The following is a 20080-nucleotide window of genomic DNA, read 5'->3' on the forward strand; positions in this document are numbered from 1 at the left end:
ATAAATAAATCTTTTTTTAAAAAAACACACGGACACGCATGCACACACGTGCACACATGCAGGCTCATAGCCACACACACACTAAATAGACACACAAGAGAATAGTCACACACACACACAATTGTTTGCTTTATGGTCTGTGATTCAGAATAAAACATTCTAATGAAAAGCAAGCTTGAGATGGAAGTGTTTCCTTGGCTTACAAGGTTATAGACGGTCACTGGGAAAAACCAAGACAAGAACAGGAGGCAGGAACCAAAGCAGAGACCATGGGGCGAAGGTTGTTTACTGCCTTGCTTCCTGCTTCGGCTCAGCTAGCTTCCTTACACAACCCAGGACCACCAGCCAAGGGGTGGCACTGCCCACACCCATCAACTGGCAATCAAGAAAATGCCCCATCAGCATTGCCACAGGCCCTACCCTCAACTGAGGTTTGCTCTTCACAAGTGTGTCAATAAAAAGAGCTATTAGAAGAATCGTGTGCCCGGCAGTGGTGGCGCATGCCTTTAATCCCAGCACTCGGGAGGCAGAGGCAGGCGGATTTCTGAGTTCGAGGCCAGCCTGGTCTACAGGGTGAGTTCCAGGACAGCCAAGGCTATACAGAGAAACCCTGTCTCGAAAAACAAACAGAAAGAAAGAAAGAAAGAAAGAAAGAAAGAAAGAAAGAAAGAAAGAAAGAAAGAAAGAAAGAAAGAAAGAAAGATTCATGCAAGAAAACATATTTTTTTTTCTTTTTAACATGCTTTGATTTCCTTTATTTCCAGTCATTTAATTTCCAGGGTCGAGACGTGTTTAGTAAGTACTTCTCCATACAGCCCTAGGGCCATGTCTAGATACCTCTGCACAAGTAGCTGATAGAGCTCAATGAGTAACCTATTACGAGAGCAGAAGGGGTGCGCTTTGCTGCTTCTGTCTTGAGGCTGGTTGCCCTGGACTCACAATTCGAATGTTACTAGCAACTGGCCCTTAAGTACCTGTTTAATGAATGAATCGGCAAGCCAGGAAGAGGGAGCACAAGTTGTGAGGAGAGACAGACTTGATATTGGATATTATGTTTCCAATCAACATGTAAACTCTTTGTCTCTGGGACAGTCTCAACATCACCCTCCCCTTCACTGCCTTATTTGGGCGTTTGTCCTTGTTGCTGCCATTTGGGCAAATGTAATGACTGTCTCTTCTTTGAGGATCAGCAGGGTTTCCCTTTGAAGCATTACTCTCCCCATTACATAGTCTTATCTCGCTGCGATTATAAATGGAATCCTACCCTAAACCGGGACAAATGGAGACTCTCCTTGACTTTGAAATTGTGAGTGGAGTGTCTTAAGAGCTGAGAAATCTGCTGGGGTTCACCCAGGGACAGTTTACATCCATCCCTGCTTCCGAGATTCTTTGGTTGTCCTGGCTTCTGTCCCTTTCCCTTTGTTCTTAGGCCTCCTCATCAATTCTGTGAACTACCAGGTATCCTAATAAATCTGTTTCGTATACATCCCTTGACACCTGGTACTTGCAAACAAATGAACAAAAATATCGAGTGGCACTTAATGTACCAGCTGCCTTGAGTCACTGCAGAAGAGCATCCTCTGCAGGGGCGATTCTTCCACTCCAGCTCCTGCACCGGGAAGGTATGTGCTGCCATAGCAACTCTGAAGTCAGTGCTGCAGAAATGAAGGGGGGGAAGGGGTAGGGAGAGTCAGTGTGGACAGAGGAGTCCTCTTCTGTATGGATCCAGTGGCTGGCCTTTACAAATCCAACAAACTTCATCACGACATGACTTGGAACTATGTGAAGACCTATTCAAGATATTTCTGACCACAAAAACAATGATTTCTTTATTGTATATAATCACCACAGGTTATTGAGCACAGTCTCTATCCTGTATAATTTAGGGCCATCAAAAGATTAAGGAGTTATCTTCCCTGTGGGGAGTAATTCAAAGCCACAATTACACTATTAGTCTTAAATTACTACTCATGCATTACATTTAGAGAGGTAGGACCTTTGGGTATTCAGTTTAAGTATTTGCAACATCAAATAAAAATACAGCATTTTTTGAGTTGACTGGCTGAAAACTTTGGCCTTTATCCCACAAACGAGTGCTGAAGAATTGAGACAATAGCATCGGTGTTTCATGGATACAAATCAAAACCCGGAGCTCAAGTACACTAGAAATAATGAAGGTCAGAACAAAGCTCTGGATCTTGTGCCAGCCGTTGCTGGTTGTATGCATGCTATTACATCCACAAAGGAGGATGTTTTCCTCTTCTTAACCCAAAAGGACTCATCCTTCAAGAGTTAATTCAGATACCCTCTGGCTTCCTGGAAATCTGTGGGAAGACCAAATTACCTCTTCACCTCTGTTCTCAGGCACTTCTTCAAAATCCTGCACAGGAGTCACAGTCAGAGTTCTAGGAAGTAGACTAGTAAGTGTGACCACTTACTGTTTACTTGGTAGAGTTTCAGGTTTGCAAGAAGAGGAGTGGGTGACCAGCAGCTGAGGTACACAGCCCCAGGAATGACTGCAGGGGGCTTTCTTTGGGCTAACTTGTGGGATGTAAAACAAGGCCAGGAATCAGGTAGGGAGCAGGGAGTCGCCTAAGTCTCAGGTGTGTTACCCACTGAGTCTCCAGGTCTCACTCTACCTTTTTAAACTTCCTGGCATGGTTTTATGTTCCACAGTTCCTCCTTTTTCTTTTTATAGAAGAAGCGTCACTGGAGTGTCTGGGGTGAAAATTTTGAGTGGGATGGAAGTATCAAAACAAAACACAACACAGGCCAGAGGTGTAATGAGAAGCAGGACTGGGAAGACAAGGGATTATTGAACTAATTAAATGTCACACCACTTGGGATACTACTGCCTTGGTCAGGGAGGCAAACGGACCCTTGCTATGCTGCCTCTGATCAGTAGGCTGTCTCCTATAGTTATGTTCATTTTTTTATGGCCATCATAGTGAAATACTACGGTGTGGGGGGGTCCGGGGTTGGTTACGTGTATGTCATACAGTTATGACCAAGGTGGTAGTCGTTTGTGCTTTTCTTGGGCTTCTCTCCTTGGCATGCAGACAGTCTTTCTTTTAGCACACACATGTCTGGTGGGCTCACAAGCTTCCATCCTATGACAGGAGGCTGAAGATTTAGCTGAGTGCTGGGTGTCTAGAGTGGTAGGTTTCATCTACAGCACAGGGGGAGAAAAGATACCAGCCACACTGGACTTAGGTTTACCCTTAAGCTTGTCTCTTGAAAACCCCTGTCTCCAGACATAGTCACACGCTGATATGATGAGGGTCAGGACTTCAGTATTTGAATGGAGGGAGGGATAAGTCTGTCACATGTGGTTAAGCCAGTAACAAGATAGCAGGATTTTTTTTTTTTAATTTTCATTTTTGGTATGTTTTACCTCCAAGGCTTCATACAACGATATTTTTTGTTGTCTTTCAAGCCTTCCCACTTTGATCTGAAGAAGGCCATCCTGGACTAAATCTAAAGTGACCCTAAAAGTCACTGGCTACAGCCATTCTCTTCCTTTCACAGTATTTACTAGTCCCTAATGACCAGAACGCCAGCTCCAGGGAAGGGTGGGATTGTGTTGTTAGCCCCTCGGTGCTCACCAATGTCTCACTCACAGTTATGAGTAAATGTTTCTGTAACCACTTAACACATTATGTCTTTATTTACTCTGCTGAGAAAACCTGCAGGGCTTTTAATATCCGGAATGCTTTATGAATCTCAGCTTTACCACTTCTCCGGCGGGTTGCTTAATACATGACAGCGATGTGTCCTTCAGTGTTCTTACGAGGTGCAGCACGCAGTTCAAAAAAGATGACAACCACTGCCTGCAAATAGCTGAACTGGTATTAGGTGTGTCTTCTGGTATTAAGTGTGGAACCTGAGCATGACCTTGGGTGGGTGTGGGGGAGGGGAGGATGTCTTTAGAAGGTGTGATGAACACTAAACAGAAAGTACCAAAGATACTGCGTTTACAATTATTCAGTTTATTAAAACAAGGTGTTTTAATAAGTTTTTTAAAATTCTTAATAATTTACATTTATTTATTGTGAGGTGGGGCATTGTGGAAGTGTCAGAGAACAAATTGTGGAAGTCCATTCTGCCTTTCCATCATGGGGTTCCCAGCGATCAAACTCATGTCCTCGGGTTTGTCAGCAAGTGTTTTCACCCACTCAACCACTCCTGGCCCCTTCACAAGTTGTCGCCAATCCTTGCGTACAGCTCATGCTAGTTCCTGCCATTCTTCCCGTTTCAGAGCGAAATCCTTCAGGCTCAACAATGCACAGCGAACAGGTGTGTGCATATTCATCAGTCTTCCATGGATTTTGTGCAGCCACCACTCAGCCTGGGTTTGTGGCCACCTCCTTCACTCTGTGACTGAGCTAGCATAGCGACACCAGCGGCTCAAAGGCTACTCAGAGTTCCAGTAAACAAGCTCCACAAAGGGAGATCACCATTCCTGTTTTTAAAACTTTAAACTTTGGCAGTAACCTCTGCGGACACAGCTGGAACCTCAGCAAGGAACCTCCAGACTCGGTCGTTCAGGAGTCCTCGGGTGTCGTGGAGGCCCCGCCTACAGCTCCAGCAGCTTCCCCTTAATCCGCTTTTCCTGAGGCTAGCCCTGGGACCCTGGATCGCAGTCTCCCCGCGGCGTCCCGAGTTCTAATCACAACTCGATGGAATATGCGCTCTAGGAGCGGGAGAAAACAGAAGCTGCGCGGAGCACTAGGCTCCTGAGCGGAGCCCAAGTGCTGGGGCGGGGCTACACAATGGGTGTGGTTAATCGGGGGCGTGGCAAACGAGCGGAGGCGGAGCTAAAGATCTACGACGCCTGGAGGCGACGTGGCGGGGGCGGGGCACGTTTAGTGGGACGTCTCGCTCCGCTCTTGACCGTGCGCATGCGCGGTGCGGTGGCCAGCCTCTGAAAGGGTGTTCAACATGGCGTCGGAGCGCAAGACTAAGTTATCCAAGAACCTGCTGCGCATGAAGGTGCTGGGGTCAGGGGATGTCGGGGAGTCGGGCGGGGAGGCTGAGCTCCGGGATGCCCCATAGTGGCACTCGGGCCGAAGCGACGAGCAGACTGGTTCGGAATGGCCAGCGCTCACCCTGAGGGTCTTTGGCCACCAGGGGTGAGATTTTGCCAAGCCTGCTGTGGGGTGGGAGCTTGCACAACGTAAATAAGAACCTGCAGTGTTGAGTGCGGTGGTGGCTGAAGTGTCGGGGTAGCCTGAATTGTACTGTGGATAATAGTTAATCAGAAAGGCCCAGCCCTACAATACGTAAGCTTCCAGTCAAAAAGACCAGCTAAAAGTTCCTGTGTTCTGGGTCAAAGTTGTCTTAGTGGTAGGAAAGGAAAAATTTTAGCAGTGGGGTGAAATGAGTTCTCCACTAACTTTTAAACAAAATGAGCTGGGTTTTTTTTTTTTTAAGATGTATTTTCTGTATGACATAAGACACTGTAGGGTCTTCAGACACACCGGAAGAGGGCATCAGATCCCATTACTGATGGTTGTGAGCCACCATGTGGTTGTTGGGAATTGAACTCAGGACCTCTGGAAGAGCAATCAGTGCTCTTAGCCGCTGACCCATCTCTCCAACCCAACAAAACGAGTTTATGAAAGGCATTATGCTCTTTTTTCTTTGTGTGTGCATGCATGTCTGTATATACACCATGTGTGTTCAGGTGTCTGCGAAGGCCAGAAGAGAATGTTGGAGCCCCTTGAACTGGAGTTTTAAGTCAGCACGCAGGTGTGAGTACTGAAACTTAATGCAAGAGCCAAGGGTATTCTTAGCTACTGAGCTAACTTTCCCATGCCATGATTTTTAAATTTGAAGTTGAACCAGTTTGAACCAGCTGACGTGGCTTTGATGGCACACATTTGTAATTCCAGCCCCTGGGAGGTGGAGGCAGGAGCTTAGCAAGCTTGTGGCCAGCCTGGACTAGATGTGAGAGCCTGTCTCAGATGTCAAAAAGACTATCAGCCTAACTACGTTTTAAAAGGAGAGCGTGGGTTAAGGGCAAATGAACAGGGGAGTTAAGGCAGGAGAAAGCTAAATCTTGAAGCATAAATAATACTAAGAACATACTTAAAGTCCTTCCTATACTCAGACGTCGTTCTCACTGAATTGTATGTAACGAACCACTTAATTCACGCAATAACATTTGAAGGAGTCACAGTCATCTCTGATGACACGTGAGGTATCTGAAACAGAAGTAACAGCTGAAAAGACTGGTCATCTGGCCCCAGAGATTTTGTGTGTAATGGTTAGTGTCTTGCACGTGTCCCTAAACACACAGGTGGAGCTTAATTACAGTGCCTAACTTGACAGTATTATATTATAAAAATGTGTTTATCACAGCTGTCCTACCTATCGAATGGTATAGTTTAGCTACACAGTACACTGTAGAGTTTAGTAGTTTACCCCTAGGATGATGTAACTGTCTGGGGACTGTGGCCCACTGCTCCCCAGCACCCCAGTATAGAGTCTCCTCTTACATTTGGCTAGCCCAGGAGATGATCAGAATTCCGAGTACTGTTTGTGACGGGTGGTAGCAGATCCCCACCATCTATCTTAAGGGTGATTCGTTAAGCCTCACCGTGTGAAGTTGTGGATTGTCAGTGCTTATGGTGAAATGAAAACAATCTAGGAGAACGTGTTTCCTAGAAAAGGAAGGAAAGGGGCTGGAGAGATGGCTCAGCGGTTAAGAGCACTGACTGCTCTTCAGAAGGTCCTGAGTTCAAATCCCAGCAACCACATGGTGGCTCACAACCATCCGTAATAAGATCTGATGCCCTCTTCTGGAGTGTCTGAGGGTAGCTACAGTGTACTTACATATATAATAAATAAATCTTAAAAAAAAAAAAGAAAGAAAGAAAAGGAAGGAAAGGCATCAATGGGTGCTGTGTCGAGGGTCGGGAGTGAGCATTCCCCGTAAGCTCTGGGTGCAGCAGAGCTGGGGTGCAGATCGAAGTGAGCGGGATGCTCCTAATGTAGTTAGAGAAATACTTCTTTCTGCGCATGAGCAAAATCAGAGTCCTGGCCAGCCGGAGCAATTTGTAATCATACTGATTTAAGAGGAATGAGGTGGGCCCTGGAAGCACCAGGTGCTCTCGGCCGAAGGCAAAGGGAGCACGTGCTGCTGGGTAATCAGAGTGGAGGCTAAAGAGCTGGCTCTGGACTTGAAGATCACTGAAGCCGTTCTCTTCCCTCACCCAAATGAACAACACCCAAGCGGACAAGTGTATGTGAGAGCATTGCCTGTGTCCTGTTTGCCTCAGCAGCTGGATTGACCGAGACCTTGCTGGTGGGATGGAGGGCAGTGGGCATAGTAGAGCCAGCAGCCACAGCAGCTGTTCAGCTGGAGCAGAGAGGGAGAGAGAGCGAGCACTGAGCCCTCAGCCCTCGCTCACCTCTTTTTAGGGCGTGGTTGTCTGGTTTGGTTGTTTGGTCATTTGTTTGATTTATTAAGAAGTTTCTCCCACATGTGCGTCTGCACCATGTGAGTGCCTGGTGCCCAAGGAGGCCAGAATAGGATGTCAGGTTCCCTTGAACTAGAGTTACAGGGGTTTTTGAACCGCAGTGTGGATGCTAGAAGTCGAACCTAGGTCCTTTGGAAAAGCAGCCAGTATTCTTAACCAGTGAACCATCTCTCCAGACGACGACGATGATGATGACAATGACTCCTCCTCCCTTTTTAATGCATTTATTTCTTGGGTGCACACACACGTGTATGGCACACACACACACAGGTCAGAGAATAACCTACTGGAGTTGTCTCTCCCACCAAGTGGGTCCTGAGGATCACACTCAGGCTGTCGGCTTTGGCAACAAGCACCTCTAACCACTGAGTCAAAGGCACCTGTACTTTGAACCACAGGGGAGTCTGGAAAGCTAAAACAGATGCAGGGTTATTGATACTCAGAGAATCTGCCTGGCGGCCTGGTAACCATGAGACGATGAGTCAGGGCACTGACCCTGGCTTGCTTCTGTTTTACAGTTCATGCAAAGGGGCCTGGACTCGGAAACTAAGAAACAGCTAGAAGAGGAGGAGCGGAAGATGATCAGCGATGAGCACTGGTACCTGGATTTGCCGGAGTTGAAGGAGAAAGAGTAGGTCACTGGGGATTACGACCCCGCGCGTCAGGATGCCCTGAGATGCCCACCAAGTCGCCCTTCAGTGCTGCGCTTTCTGTTCTAAAAACTGCCAGCCTGCGTGTGTTCCACGGGGACACAAAGTCCCAGGGGTGTGTTAACGGGTAGGCCCGACCAGCTCTGTTTCTCTAACAGTCCTTTGGCAGTTCAGAGGATGTCTGTCTGTCTGTCTGTCTTAGTACTGCATCCAGTCCCGTTCATGTCACAGACATTGCTGCATGGGTACTCTGCCCTAGGCTAGGCATTTCATGTCCCTAGCTCCGACTCACAGAGGCCCAGGAGCACCCAGCACCCTAGTGCCCATATTGTTGTTGAGGAACTGGAGCTTGAGGAGGGAGGTGGTTTGCTCCGAGCCACCTGCCCAGAGGACTGAGGCCAAGTCACACCAGAGACTGGAGGATTTTCTTCCACTTCCAAGCCTAGGGATGGTGTGAACAGGAGTGTGGGGCAGTGGTTAGCACAGAGGAGGAGCCTAGGGACGGTGTGAGCAGGAGTGGGCAGGTGTGAGTAGTCCTGATGAGAGCAATCATCTGATTTGGTTTTTGTTGAGTTTGCACAAAGTCGAATATTTACCGAAGGGCAGAACTGTTCTACCTCATTAGGGTATTCATTTTTTTCCAACACAGCATATGGTTTTCAGAAAATAACTTGGATTCCTTTCCTGGGAAAATAAGGCATAAATAACTTCTCACCATCTTCCTGCTATGGCGTGGAGACAGGCTGCGGGGCTTGGGGGGAACCACAGTGTGGGTGCTGCTTCCCTGCCTGAGGGCACAGGCAGGGTACCCACGGTCCTGGGCTCCCCACCTGAGCCACTCCACCCCCATGGACACTGTCTCTCAAAAGATCGATACTTTGGGCCTTTAAGAAGCATGCTTAGTAGAAATTAAGTTCTCATCTGTGGAGTTTGTCTTCCTGAGAGAATGGGTCACCATCCCAGAGGGACCAGAGAAAGTCAGGAATATAAAAAGAAGAAGGTGGCTAGCCAAACAAAGCAGCTGAAGAAACAGGAAAAGACTAAAAAGTGCGGGGAGCAGACGTCTCAGTAAGGCACTGACTTGTCCTCCAGGTGTGGCCTGTGTGCATTGTAGATGCCCCTCAGCAGCAGGGTTAGTTCCTTTTGCCTGGATGGCTAAGGGCAGGTTACAGGAAGGAGGGAGGGAAGGAGGGAAAAATCACCTGATGGTTGTTTTTTGTTAAAATGTCAGAAAGTATGTTAATCTCTGAACAGGGAAACCATCCATTTATGCGTTAGGAGAGAAGTTTAACTCTGTTAGCCTTGACTTCCCAGTCCCCCTCCTGAGCCTTCTGAGTGCTGAGATTACAGAGATGTGGCACTGCGCATGGCTCGGACATAATAGCCGGTTTAGTCTTACTTTTCCAGTTCAGTTTCAGAATTTTTATCAATAATCTGTGGCAGTATTCATAACCAGGGTAGCCTGTGCGTTGTCTGTGATGTGCTGACTTGGACCATCGGGCTGGCTGCTGAGTGTGTGTGACTCCTGTTTTGTTTTGTTTTGTTTTTAGTTTGCATAAAATTGATGATATTCCATTGTTTTTCTCTCCTGTTGATCAGATTTCACCAGTGAAGTAATCTGGGATCCAAAGTATTCTTTGGGTTTTCTTCAGTGGGGCCAGGACTGCTCTGACTGAAGCAGGGCCTTCTTCTGCAGCCCAGGCTAGTTTCAAACCCAGCCCTGCTCCTCAGCCTCTGAGCCCTGGGGTCTTGGTATTTCTATCCTGCCCACAGCAATTTCCTCCTTCACATAGTTTTCGCCTTGCCTGTAGAATTCCTGTCTGGTTCTTTGTTGCAGTTTCCACTTAAAATTCAGGGGTTATTTTAGGTTTTTGTTGTTGTTGTTTTCGAGACAGGGTTTCTCTGTGTAGTCCTGACTGTCCTCGAACTCGCTCTGTAAACCAGGCTTGCCTCGAACTCAGAAATCTGCCTCTCTGCCTCTCAAGTGCCGGGATCAAAGGTGTGCGCCACCACTGCCCAGCTAAAATTCAGGTTTCTTGATTGTTTCTTTTGCATTTATATTTTCATTGAAACTCTCGGGCATGTTTTTAAGTTAATAATTGTTAAACTGGTTTTTAACTAATTCCATCATCGCTTATTTTTCTTCTGATGAAGGCTGTGTTTTCCTGCTGCTTTTGTGTCTAGGTGTATGTGTATTGCTAACTCTCTGACTTTAGTTGTTTTCCTTAATAAAGTGTTGAGTGCTGTCCCATTAGACAACTGCCTGACATGCCGGTAAGCCTACTGTCTCTGTTAAACTGAATTTTCTCACCTTTGCTCTGGCTTAATTAGCCATACTCCTAGCTAGGGCCTTTCTGCTACACATTACAGGGGTTTGCTTGATCTCTTTGGCTGGACAGAACTCGTATCGTGCCCCCCGTTCTGTGCACATTATAGTGTTCGTCCAGTGTACATGGAGGGAATCACTTTATTTCCTAGATGCAGTAGGCTAGAAAAATGCCTCTGCCCCAAATAATAAATACCCAGGGCTTCTCCCCTTGATCGCGTACGTACCCTTGGCAGAAAAGACAGGCTGCCGTGATGAAGTCAGGGATCTGTAAGAGATTATCCTGGATTATCTGGGTGGACGCCAAAAGTTGTGTTTTTTGGCATGAGAGTCTGGTTTGTGTTGCTCTGATGAAGCGCCTGAGGCTGGGTGAAGGAGGAGAGAGATTTGTTTACCTGGAGAATTTTGGAGAATCAAGGACATGACACTGATTCCAGCTCTGCTTTGGAGAGGCCAGCGTACAATGAGCATCTCGAGGCAGGAAGTGAGACACCGGGGTCAGGCCCGGGCTTTTTGTGACGCTCACAGATAGGAACTCTAGAAACAGCATTTTTTTTTTTTAGATTTTTTTTTTTTAATGTATTTGAGTACACTGTGGCTGTACAGATGGTTGTGAGCCATCATGTGGTTGCTGGGAATTGAACTCAGAATCTGCTCAATCTGGCCCTACTTGCTCCGACCCAAAGATTTTATTATTATATGTAAGTACACTGAAGCTGTCTTCAGACACCCCAGAAGAGGGCTATAGATCATTGTGAGCCACCATGTGGTTGCTAGGGTTTGAACTCAGGATCTTGGAAAGAGTAGTCAGTGCTCTTAAACTCCGAGTGGTCTCTCCAGGACCCCCCCTTTTTTTCCCCTTTTTTTTTCAAATTTTTTTTTATTGAATATCGTCTTCATTACATTGCTAATGGTAAAACCTTTCCCCATATCCCCCCTCCCCTAAGACCCCCCCAACCCCTCCCTTAAGACTCCCAACCCCTCCCCTTCCTCCATGTATATGCCTCTCTACCCAACACACTCTCTCCTCCCCCCCTCGGTTTCCCTTTGTTCTGGCCTCTGTTGAGCCTTTACCTGACCAAGGACCATTCCTCCCACTGATACCCAACAAGGCCTTCCTCTGCCACATTTTTGGCTAGAACCATATGTGCCCCTTGGTTGATGGTTCAGTCCCTGGGAGTCTTGGGGCATCTGGGTGGCTGAAATCATTGTTCTTCCCATGGGGCTGTAAACCCCTTCCTCTCCTCTGGACCACCCTCCAGCTTCTCCACTGGGGACCCCATGCCCAGTCCAATAGTTGGTTGCTAGCATCTGCCTCTGTATTTGTAAGTCTCTGGCAGGGCCCCTGTGGAGTCAACCATGACATGCTCCTTGTGGTGTACACTTCTTGTCGTCCATAGTAGTGTCAGGGTTTGCTGACTGTTTATAGGATGAATCCCCAGGTAGGGCAGTCTCTAGGTGGCCTTTACTTCAGTCTCTCCTCCACACATTGTCTCCCTTATTGCTCCTGTGGCTATTTTGTTCCCTTTCTTAGAGGAATGGAAGCACCCTCACTTAAGTCCTCCTTCTTCTTGAGCTTGGTGAATTGTAACTTGTTTATTTTGAGCTTTTGGGCTAACATCTGCTTATTAGTGAGTGTATACATGTGTGTTCTTTTGTGATTGGGTTGCCTCGCTCAGAATGACACTTTCTAGTTCCATCCATTTGCCTAAAAATGTCATGAATTCATTGTTTTTAATAGCTGAATTTGTGTATATATACCATAGTTTCTGTATCCATTCTTCTGTTGAGAGACATCTGGGTTCTTTCCAGCTTCTGGCTATTATAAATAAGGCAGCTATGAACATAGTGGAGCCATGTGTCCTTATTACATGTAGGAGCATCTTCTGGGTATATGTCCAGTAATGGTATAGCTGGGTCCACTGGTAGTACAGTGTAATTATCTGAGGAATCCCCAAACTGATTTCCAGAGTGGTTTTACCAGCTTACAATCCCACCAACAATGGAGAAGTGTTCCTTTTTCCCCACATCCTCTCCAGCATCTGCTGTCCCCTGAGTTTTTCATCTTAGCCATTCTGACTGGTGTAAGGTGGAATCTTAGTGTTGTTTTGATTTGCATTTCCCTGATAACTAAGGATGCTGAACATTTCTTTAGGTGCTTTAGAGCCATTTGAGTTTCCTCAGTTGAGAATTCCCTGTTTAGCTCTGTACCCCATTTTTTAATAGGGTTATTTGACTCTCTGGAGACTAACTTCTTGAGTTCTTTGTATACATTGGATATTAGCCCTCTATCAGATGTAGGGTTGGTAAAGATCTTTTCCCAATTTGTTGGTTGCCGTTTTGTCCTATTGACTGTGTCCTTTGCTTTATAGAAGTTTTGCAGTTTTATAAGGTCCCATTTGTCAATTCTTGTTCTTAGAGCATAAGCCGTTGGTGTTCTGTTCAGGAACTTTTCCCCTGTGCCCATATGTTCAAGATTTGTCCCCACTTTCTCCTCTATAAGCTTCAGTGTGTCTGGTTTTATGTGTAGATCCTTGATCCACTTGGACTTGAGCTTTGTACAAGGAGATAAGAATGGGTTGATTTGCATTTTTCTGCATGCATATATCCAGTTGATCCAGCACCATTTGTTAAAAATGCTGTCTTTTTTCCACTGGATGATTTTAGCTCCTTTGTCAAATTATCAAGTGACCGTACGTGTGTGGGTTCATTTCTGGGTCTTCAATTCTATTCCATTGATCTTCCTGCCTGTCTGCATACCAATACCAAACAGTTTTTTATCACTACTGCTCTGTAGTACTGCTTGAGGTCAGGGATGGTGATTCCCCCAGAAGATCTTTTGTTGTGGAGAATAGTTTTTGCTATCCTGGGTTTTTTGTTATTCCAGATGAATTTGAGAATTGCTCTTTCTATATCTATGAAAATTGGTTTGGGATTTTGATGGGGATTGCATTGAATCTGTACATTGCTTTTGGCAAGATGGCCATTTTTACTATATTGATTCTACCAATCCATGAACATGGGGGATCTTTCCACCTTCTGAGACTTTCTTCAATTTCTTTCTTCAGAGACTTAAAGTTCTTGTCATATAGACCCTTCACTTGCTTGGTTAGGGTCACACCTAGGTATGACATATTATTTGGGACTATTGTGAAGGGTGTCATTTCCCTAATTTCTTTCTCCCCTTGTTTATCCTTTGAGTAGAGGAAGGCTACTGCTGATTTGCTTGGGTTAATTTTATATCCAGCCACCTCGCTGAAGTTGTTTATCAGCTTTAGGAGTTCTCTGGTGGAAGTCTTGGGGTCGCTTAAGTATACTATCATATCATCTGCAAATAGTGATATTTTGACTTCCTCCTTTCCAGTTTGTATACCTTTGACCTCCTTTTGCTGCCTGATTGCTCTGGCTAGGACTTCAAGTATTATATTGAATAGATAGGGAGAGAGTGGGCAGCCTTGTCTGGTCCCCGATTTTAGTGGGATTGCTTCAGATTGGAGTGCCTCCATTCCTTTTTTTTTTTTTTCTAAATGCAGTGTCCCTAGTGATTTCCCACCAGGCCCCACTGTCCCGTGGCCTCACATTGAGACCAAACCTCCCCTACGTGGGCCCTTGGAGTACCAATCATAACACATTTTAACAGAGGCCACAGAGAAAGAAGGCTCTGACGACAGAGTATCACAGCCTCTGGCGAGTAATACTGGCCACAGCGCCAGCCAGAAAGATGAGACGAGTTGTTGTTGGGGGAGTTACAGTCCCAATTCTGTACTTGTCTCCGGGATGACCGGGTGCCTAGGCTCACAGTGGGATGCTGCCAACCTTGAGGTAACCATTACAGGGGCCACAGAAAGCTGCTGCACCAGAGCTCTCTCCTTCCCGGAGCCATGCAACTTATAACTCCGCCAAAGTCACAGAGGCCTCACAGCAAGCCCCCTTCTGTCCTCCCGACCATGTATCAGCCCCTCTGTGCTCCTGAACTTGAGTCTGCCTCTCCAGTTCAGCAAGGCCAGCCTCTGCTCCGCTCCGTGCTCCCAAAGGAGAGCTTGCTTCATTTGGCACTCCCTCACAGCTGTCACGGCCCATGCTCTCAGTGGTTCATTGTGGAAACGCTTGTGTTCAGTTTTTGTGCTGGCGGCTACGGTGGGGGTGCTGATTGAGGGCCTGGCACAGAAGGCTTGTGCCGTTGCCCTGTGTGATACAAATGTCTTCTTTCCTGGCACCGTGTCTGGACCAAGATGTCCATTCTTTCCTTCCCAGCTGCTCCCCAGGCCCAGACTCACCTGAGCGTGGTTTTGGCAGAGGGAGGAGTTTCTGATGAGAAGCAGGGCAAGACTCCATCAGGGGAGTCTGAGGCCTGGCCTGGCCTTTTCTGGCTTGCTGGAGACTGTGCTGATCTGGGATGTGGGTCTCAAACCAAAGACTAAGGAATCACTCTTGGAGTCAGACGTGCTGTGGTCTGCTCCCGAAAGCATTTGTGCCCACGGTATCTGCTATCCCATGTGGCTGCGGTTGCAGTTTGATCTGAAGCCTCGTTTCCAGCCCTGCTAGCCCAGCTTCCAGCATCACGAGCTCTGCTGAAACAGGAGCTACCGAGGCCAGGCTCCAGGCTGGCGATTATAGCCGACTGACCCGGCCTCGTGTGAGAGCCGTCTGTTGCCCATCGTCCTGAGTTTCAACTACTGTTCTGCTTTCCTGAATATTTAATGAACACTCCGCGCACACAGGAGTCAGGGATTTTGCTTCAGCTATGAAGAGTTCAGTGGTGGCGCACGCCTGTAATCCCAGCACTCTGGGAGGCAGAGGCAGGCGGATTTCTGAGTTCAACGCCAGCCTGGTCTACAGAGTGAGTTCCAGGACAGCCAGGGCTGTACAGAGAAATCCTGTCTCGAAAAAACAAAAAAAAAACAAAAAAAAAAAATTCCTGGGGTCTTTTGTGTTGATGTAATTATTTACAGAGCTGGGAGGAAGCCGCGCCCAAAGCCACAGCTCTGTCTCGCGGTGCCGGTGGCCAGATGGAGCAGCTTTTGCTGCTAGCCCTGGGTAGAGATCTTACCGTGCTCTTGCTGCTTCCGAGACCCAGAGGATGGATGCCCGCCCAGCCTTGACCTCCGCTTCCGCACTTGGTTGTGAGCAGATGCACTTCTAACGCAGGTTTCTCACCCCCCCCCCCCAGGAGCTTCATCATAGAAGAGCAGAGCTTCTCCCTGTGCGAAGAGCTTCTCTACGGAAGAATGTCCTTCAGAGGCTTTAATCCTGAAGTCGAGGTATGACATATAATTGCTTCAAATTCAAAATTTATTTTTCCGATTGAATTTTTTTTTCTGCCAATAATTGAGCTTCAGTCTCTCCCCACCAGGTACCATTTCTCCTCATTATATAAAAAAAAAATAACCAGTCTTGAAATATTGCCGTAGCTATTTAAAGAAATTGCAGTGTGGCAGTCTGGTTTTATGGAAGAATTGAGTGGGTAATTTAATATATCGGCGTGCGGTCCCTGACACAGCCACTGTTAGAGTTTCAGCGGGGTCTTTTACAGGAATGTCAGGACTATTCATGCGATGCCATTATGAGAAGTTATTTTCCGGCATCTGTAAATGTCTCTTTCTTAATGGAAAAATGCTACTTAAGAATGGTATCATTTGACTTGGTAATGGACAGATTTTAATCCAAGCTGGTAAATAGATTGTTTTTTGTTTTTTGTTTCCCCAGTGAATCCCTTCAAAAGTCTGTCAGAAAAATGAATGTTCACCTTGTAACTGGGTTGTCAGTTGCCTCTCCTGACTCTGGTTCACAGAACAGCAGACCTTTGTCATATTACAAGAACTCTGACACCTGTGTTGAGAGCCCTCCTGTGGGCCTGGTCTGTGCAGATGTGTGGTATAAACTTTAGTTTGTGCCAGGTTAGCCGTGGTTCTTCAATCAGTGCAGTAACACTGGGGCTATCCTTATGGTGGCTGTCCTAGATGTTAAAGGATGGTCCAGGCTATCCCCCAAGCCTCGGCCTCTACCTACTAAATGCCTTGGCACACCTCCTTCCTTCAACTCAGCTGGGGTGACTAAAAATGTCTTTGGCCATTGTTACCTGTCCCCTGATGGGCAAAATATCCCCAGATGACAGTCACTTTTCTGGATTCTTCAGAAAAAAACCTCAGTCACCTAAGTCCACACCAAAGTTTATTTAAAGATGTAGAGCTGGTTTTGGGGGTGCTGTTTCTGTGGGGGGCACATAGTAGGTGCCTCATAATCAAGGTGTTCTATTTGCAGAGTCCACACTAACCATGTTTGGTGCTCCTTTTCTCTGCCCACCAGAAGACTGGGAGGCAAAAGGAAGCAAACATTTATGAATTTGTTGGCAGAAGATTGGGGTTCTGGTGGGCACGTTTCCCAAAGTGACTTCCTCCTCAGTAGGAAGATTCAGGTGTAACAGCTCAGAAAATGGCCCAAGCCACTGGACTCTAAGTTGGAGTCTCTCAGCAAAAGTTCTTAGCAGTCCTGTGTCATGAGAGCCTCCTCACTGGCCTTTCTCCCTCAACCTCCCCTCGCTATAAAGAAACAACTGCTGAAAAGTTTGTCAGAAGATCACAAGTATGACTAGTACAGTGTGAAGAAAGAGATGAGGAAGTGCTCGGGGACTCGTTTGAGACACACTGACCTCCATCCTGTGACGGCTAGCCCACCCTCCACCCTGACCCATAGCTGGAGATCCTGTGATGGCTAGCCCACCCTCCACCCTACCCATAGCTGGAGATCCTGTGACAGCTAGCTCACCCTCCACCCTGACCCATAGCTGGAGATCCTGTGACGGCTAGCCCACCCTCCACCCTACCCATAGCTGGAGATCCTGTGATGGCTAGCCTACCCTCCACCCTGACCCATAGCTGGAGATCCTGTGATGGCTAGCCCACCCTCCACCCTACCCATAGCTGGAGATCCTGTGATGGCTAGCTCACCCTCCACCCTGACCCATAGCTGGATCTCCAGCTGCTGCCTTGGGCATGCTTTTTCCATGTGGCTCAAAGATCCATTCAAAGGCAGTGGAGAAGGTTATCTTCCTTTGTCATCACACGTTAGCCATGTGCCTCCCTTTACTGTGAGTGACGGGGTTCACGTCATAAATGACAGCTTCCCTGTCACTGAGCACGCCTGTTGTTGGGACCCTGAGCTGCTCCTGGCACTGGCGGCACAGAGTTTTGTCCGTTCTCACAGGGACTCTGTGTCTGAGCTCTGCCAGAAGATAGCCTTGGCCCCAACCCCTCCCCCTGCCCCGCCTCCCTGATGGCCAGCACTGGTGTGTTTTTCAGAAGTTAATGCTTCAGATGAATTCTAAGAACAGAGCAGCAGCAGCAGAAGAGGAGGAGACGGTAGAGGTCGACGTGTCAGATGAAGAAATGGCAAAAAGGTAACAGCCGGGGGCCCTGGGAATGTTTTCACTGCAGTCTGCGGAGCTTTGACCCTAGTGCGCAGTGGGGAGATGTGCCTACTCTGCCTGTTCCTGGTGGCCTGATGGCTTCTTGCTGGGGCACGCTGGCCATGAAGGCTCCTTTCCATTGCTGGCTCTGGTGACAGCAAACATATGTCTCAGTTTGTTTGGAGGACGCAGAAACAAAAGCAGCAGAGAATTTAATTGTCCTTAGCCAACTGCGTAGATTTTTAAATCTTACAGTCTCTTTTTTTCATTATAAATTTTGTTGTTCTTGTTGCATTTGGCATGATGTTTTTGGCAAGCCTTGATTTCTCTTTTTTTTTTTTTTTAATTTGAAATTAAATTGTGTTATATATCTTCCTAACAGATATGAGACTTTGGTGGGAACAATTGGAAAAAAGTTTGCCAAGAAAAGGGACCGAGCCAATTACGAAGAAGATGAAAATGGAAATATAAAAGCCGTTAAAACTAAGAAGATGTTCTTAAAGCCCCAAGACTAAAGTGGATGCCCGTGAGCACAGCATGGTCCGAACTCATTCCCCCATCGTCTGTACTGGTTAACGCACTGTTTCCTCCTAAAGAAATGCATAATTTTGGAGATGTGCTGTTCTTGCGACAGATGTGTAATGGATGTTATACATCCTTTTTACGGCGTGCTTGCGGGGCTTCAGATACGCAGGCACAGGCCACTCCCTAGATCTTTGACCTGATTCTGTGTGTGTGTGTGTACACACAGACGGTGCATACGCACCACTCTCTGTCACTGTCCAGGAATGACTATTGTAAACTAATTATTGCCTTTGCTTAACTGCCCTTATATTTATATTTTACTTTTTGAATCATGTCAAGCCAGTTCATACGTTCACTTTGGATTCAGATATTTGAGAACTTTTTAGAAGTGATTTGTCAGGAACAGACATGGCTCCCGGCCTAGAGTATTCGCATGCTCTGGGGCCTTTGTCATGTGTAGTGGTGTGGGGGTTGTGTATTTTAAACAGTCATCTGGGTCATTTTTCTAATGTTCTATAATAAACATGTTTTCATATGCTTTTCTGTTTTCTTACACTTTGAAGTAATTTTAGTCTTCCTCAGCAATACAACCTTATGCAAATAATTACCTATAAAGATTAGCCATTAATTGAGAATATACTAATATCTAAGGCTGAACCATAAAAGGTATCCTTTTGTCAGTCAAATAGTTACCAGTTTCGTAGGGTACAGCCCAATAGAATTTGGCACTGGCTGGACCCTAGCAGATGGAATCACCTGTCTGTCGAGAGATTCTGACAGTTACTGATTTCATTTAGTTTTGTTATCAGTGGTAGGTGAAGGACATGCCATTCTGTGGGTCTCCGTAGACGACAGTCATGTGGCCTCAGCTCTGTGGGTTGTATGTTAACCTTGCTGTCCAGTTAATAATACTCAGGTAGGCCTGTGTCATGGTTTGACTATGCTTGGTCCAGGGAAAGGCAATATTTGGAGGTGTGACCTTATTGGAGTAGGTGTGTCACTGTGCGCGTGGGCTTTAAGACCCTCACCCTAGCTGCCTGGAAGTGAGTCTTTCACTAGCAGCCTTCAGATGAAGATGTCGAACTCTCAGCTCCTCCTGCACCATGCCTGCCTGGACACTGCCATGCTCCCACCTTGATGACAATGGACTGAAGCTCTGAGCCTGTAAGCCAGCCCCAATTAAATGTTGTTCTTATAAGAGCTGCCTTGGTCATGGTGTCTGTTCACAGCAGTGAAACCCTAACTGAGCCTGTGACCAAAGAGAGAAAGTAGATCTCTTAGAACCTTGTCCTATACCAGCTGGGATTCTGCTCACTTTGAAGAAAACTTTGTGTACAACAGACTTTGCAGTGTGCTAAGTAGAAAGAAAGATGAGTCTCTCAAAGCGGCGGGGTTATGTTTAGAACTGTGTGTGTGTGTGTGTGTGTGTGTGTGTGTGTGTGTACACTGAGTAATTGGGAGAACTGTAACAGATACAAGCTATGACTTCTCAAGTTCAAATTTGCCTTCTCTATGGTCATATTTTGGTAGGGAGACAGGTTCTTTAGGAATTCTAGAGGACACCACATCTGAGAATATGTAAGCACCTAAGAAAGAATAGTACAGTGTGTACCCCATCCCCAGATTAGAAACAATGCCAAATCCTACAGACATGTAGACACAGCATCCTTATGTTTACGCTGTGTTTGGG

The 20080-nt window shown here is 46.7% G+C and overlaps 1 protein-coding gene across 1 annotated transcript; it reads left to right on the forward strand.

Annotated features, from left to right (window-relative positions):
- Positions 1 to 4882: 4882 nt before the first annotated feature.
- Positions 4883 to 19590, forward strand: Mphosph6 (M-phase phosphoprotein 6). Its single transcript, XM_052166908.1, has 5 exons — positions 4883 to 4992; positions 8003 to 8115; positions 15631 to 15721; positions 17759 to 17856; positions 18248 to 19590. Exons 1-5 carry the CDS (start codon positions 4942 to 4944, stop codon positions 18378 to 18380), a joined length of 486 nt encoding a protein of 161 aa, XP_052022868.1. The 5' UTR covers positions 4883 to 4941; the 3' UTR covers positions 18381 to 19590.
- Positions 19591 to 20080: the final 490 nt, after the last annotated feature.

This window comes from Apodemus sylvaticus, chromosome 21 (genome assembly GCF_947179515.1).
Source record: "Apodemus sylvaticus chromosome 21, mApoSyl1.1, whole genome shotgun sequence".
Classification (NCBI taxonomy): Eukaryota; Metazoa; Chordata; class Mammalia; order Rodentia; family Muridae; genus Apodemus; species Apodemus sylvaticus.

What these genes read in the sequence shown, in the direction of transcription:
- Mphosph6 (XM_052166908.1), top strand. Translation starts at nt 4,942, where the DNA reads ATGGCGTCGGAGCGCAAGACTAAGTTATCCAAGAACCTGCTGCGCATG. An exon ending in GCTTTAATCCTGAAGTCGAG is followed by an intron (nt 15,722 to 17,758) that starts GTATGACATATA and finishes TGTGTTTTTCAG; the next exon opens with AAGTTAATGCTTCAGATGAA. An exon ending in GATGAAGAAATGGCAAAAAG is followed by an intron (nt 17,857 to 18,247) that starts GTAACAGCCGGG and finishes TCTTCCTAACAG; the next exon opens with ATATGAGACTTTGGTGGGAA.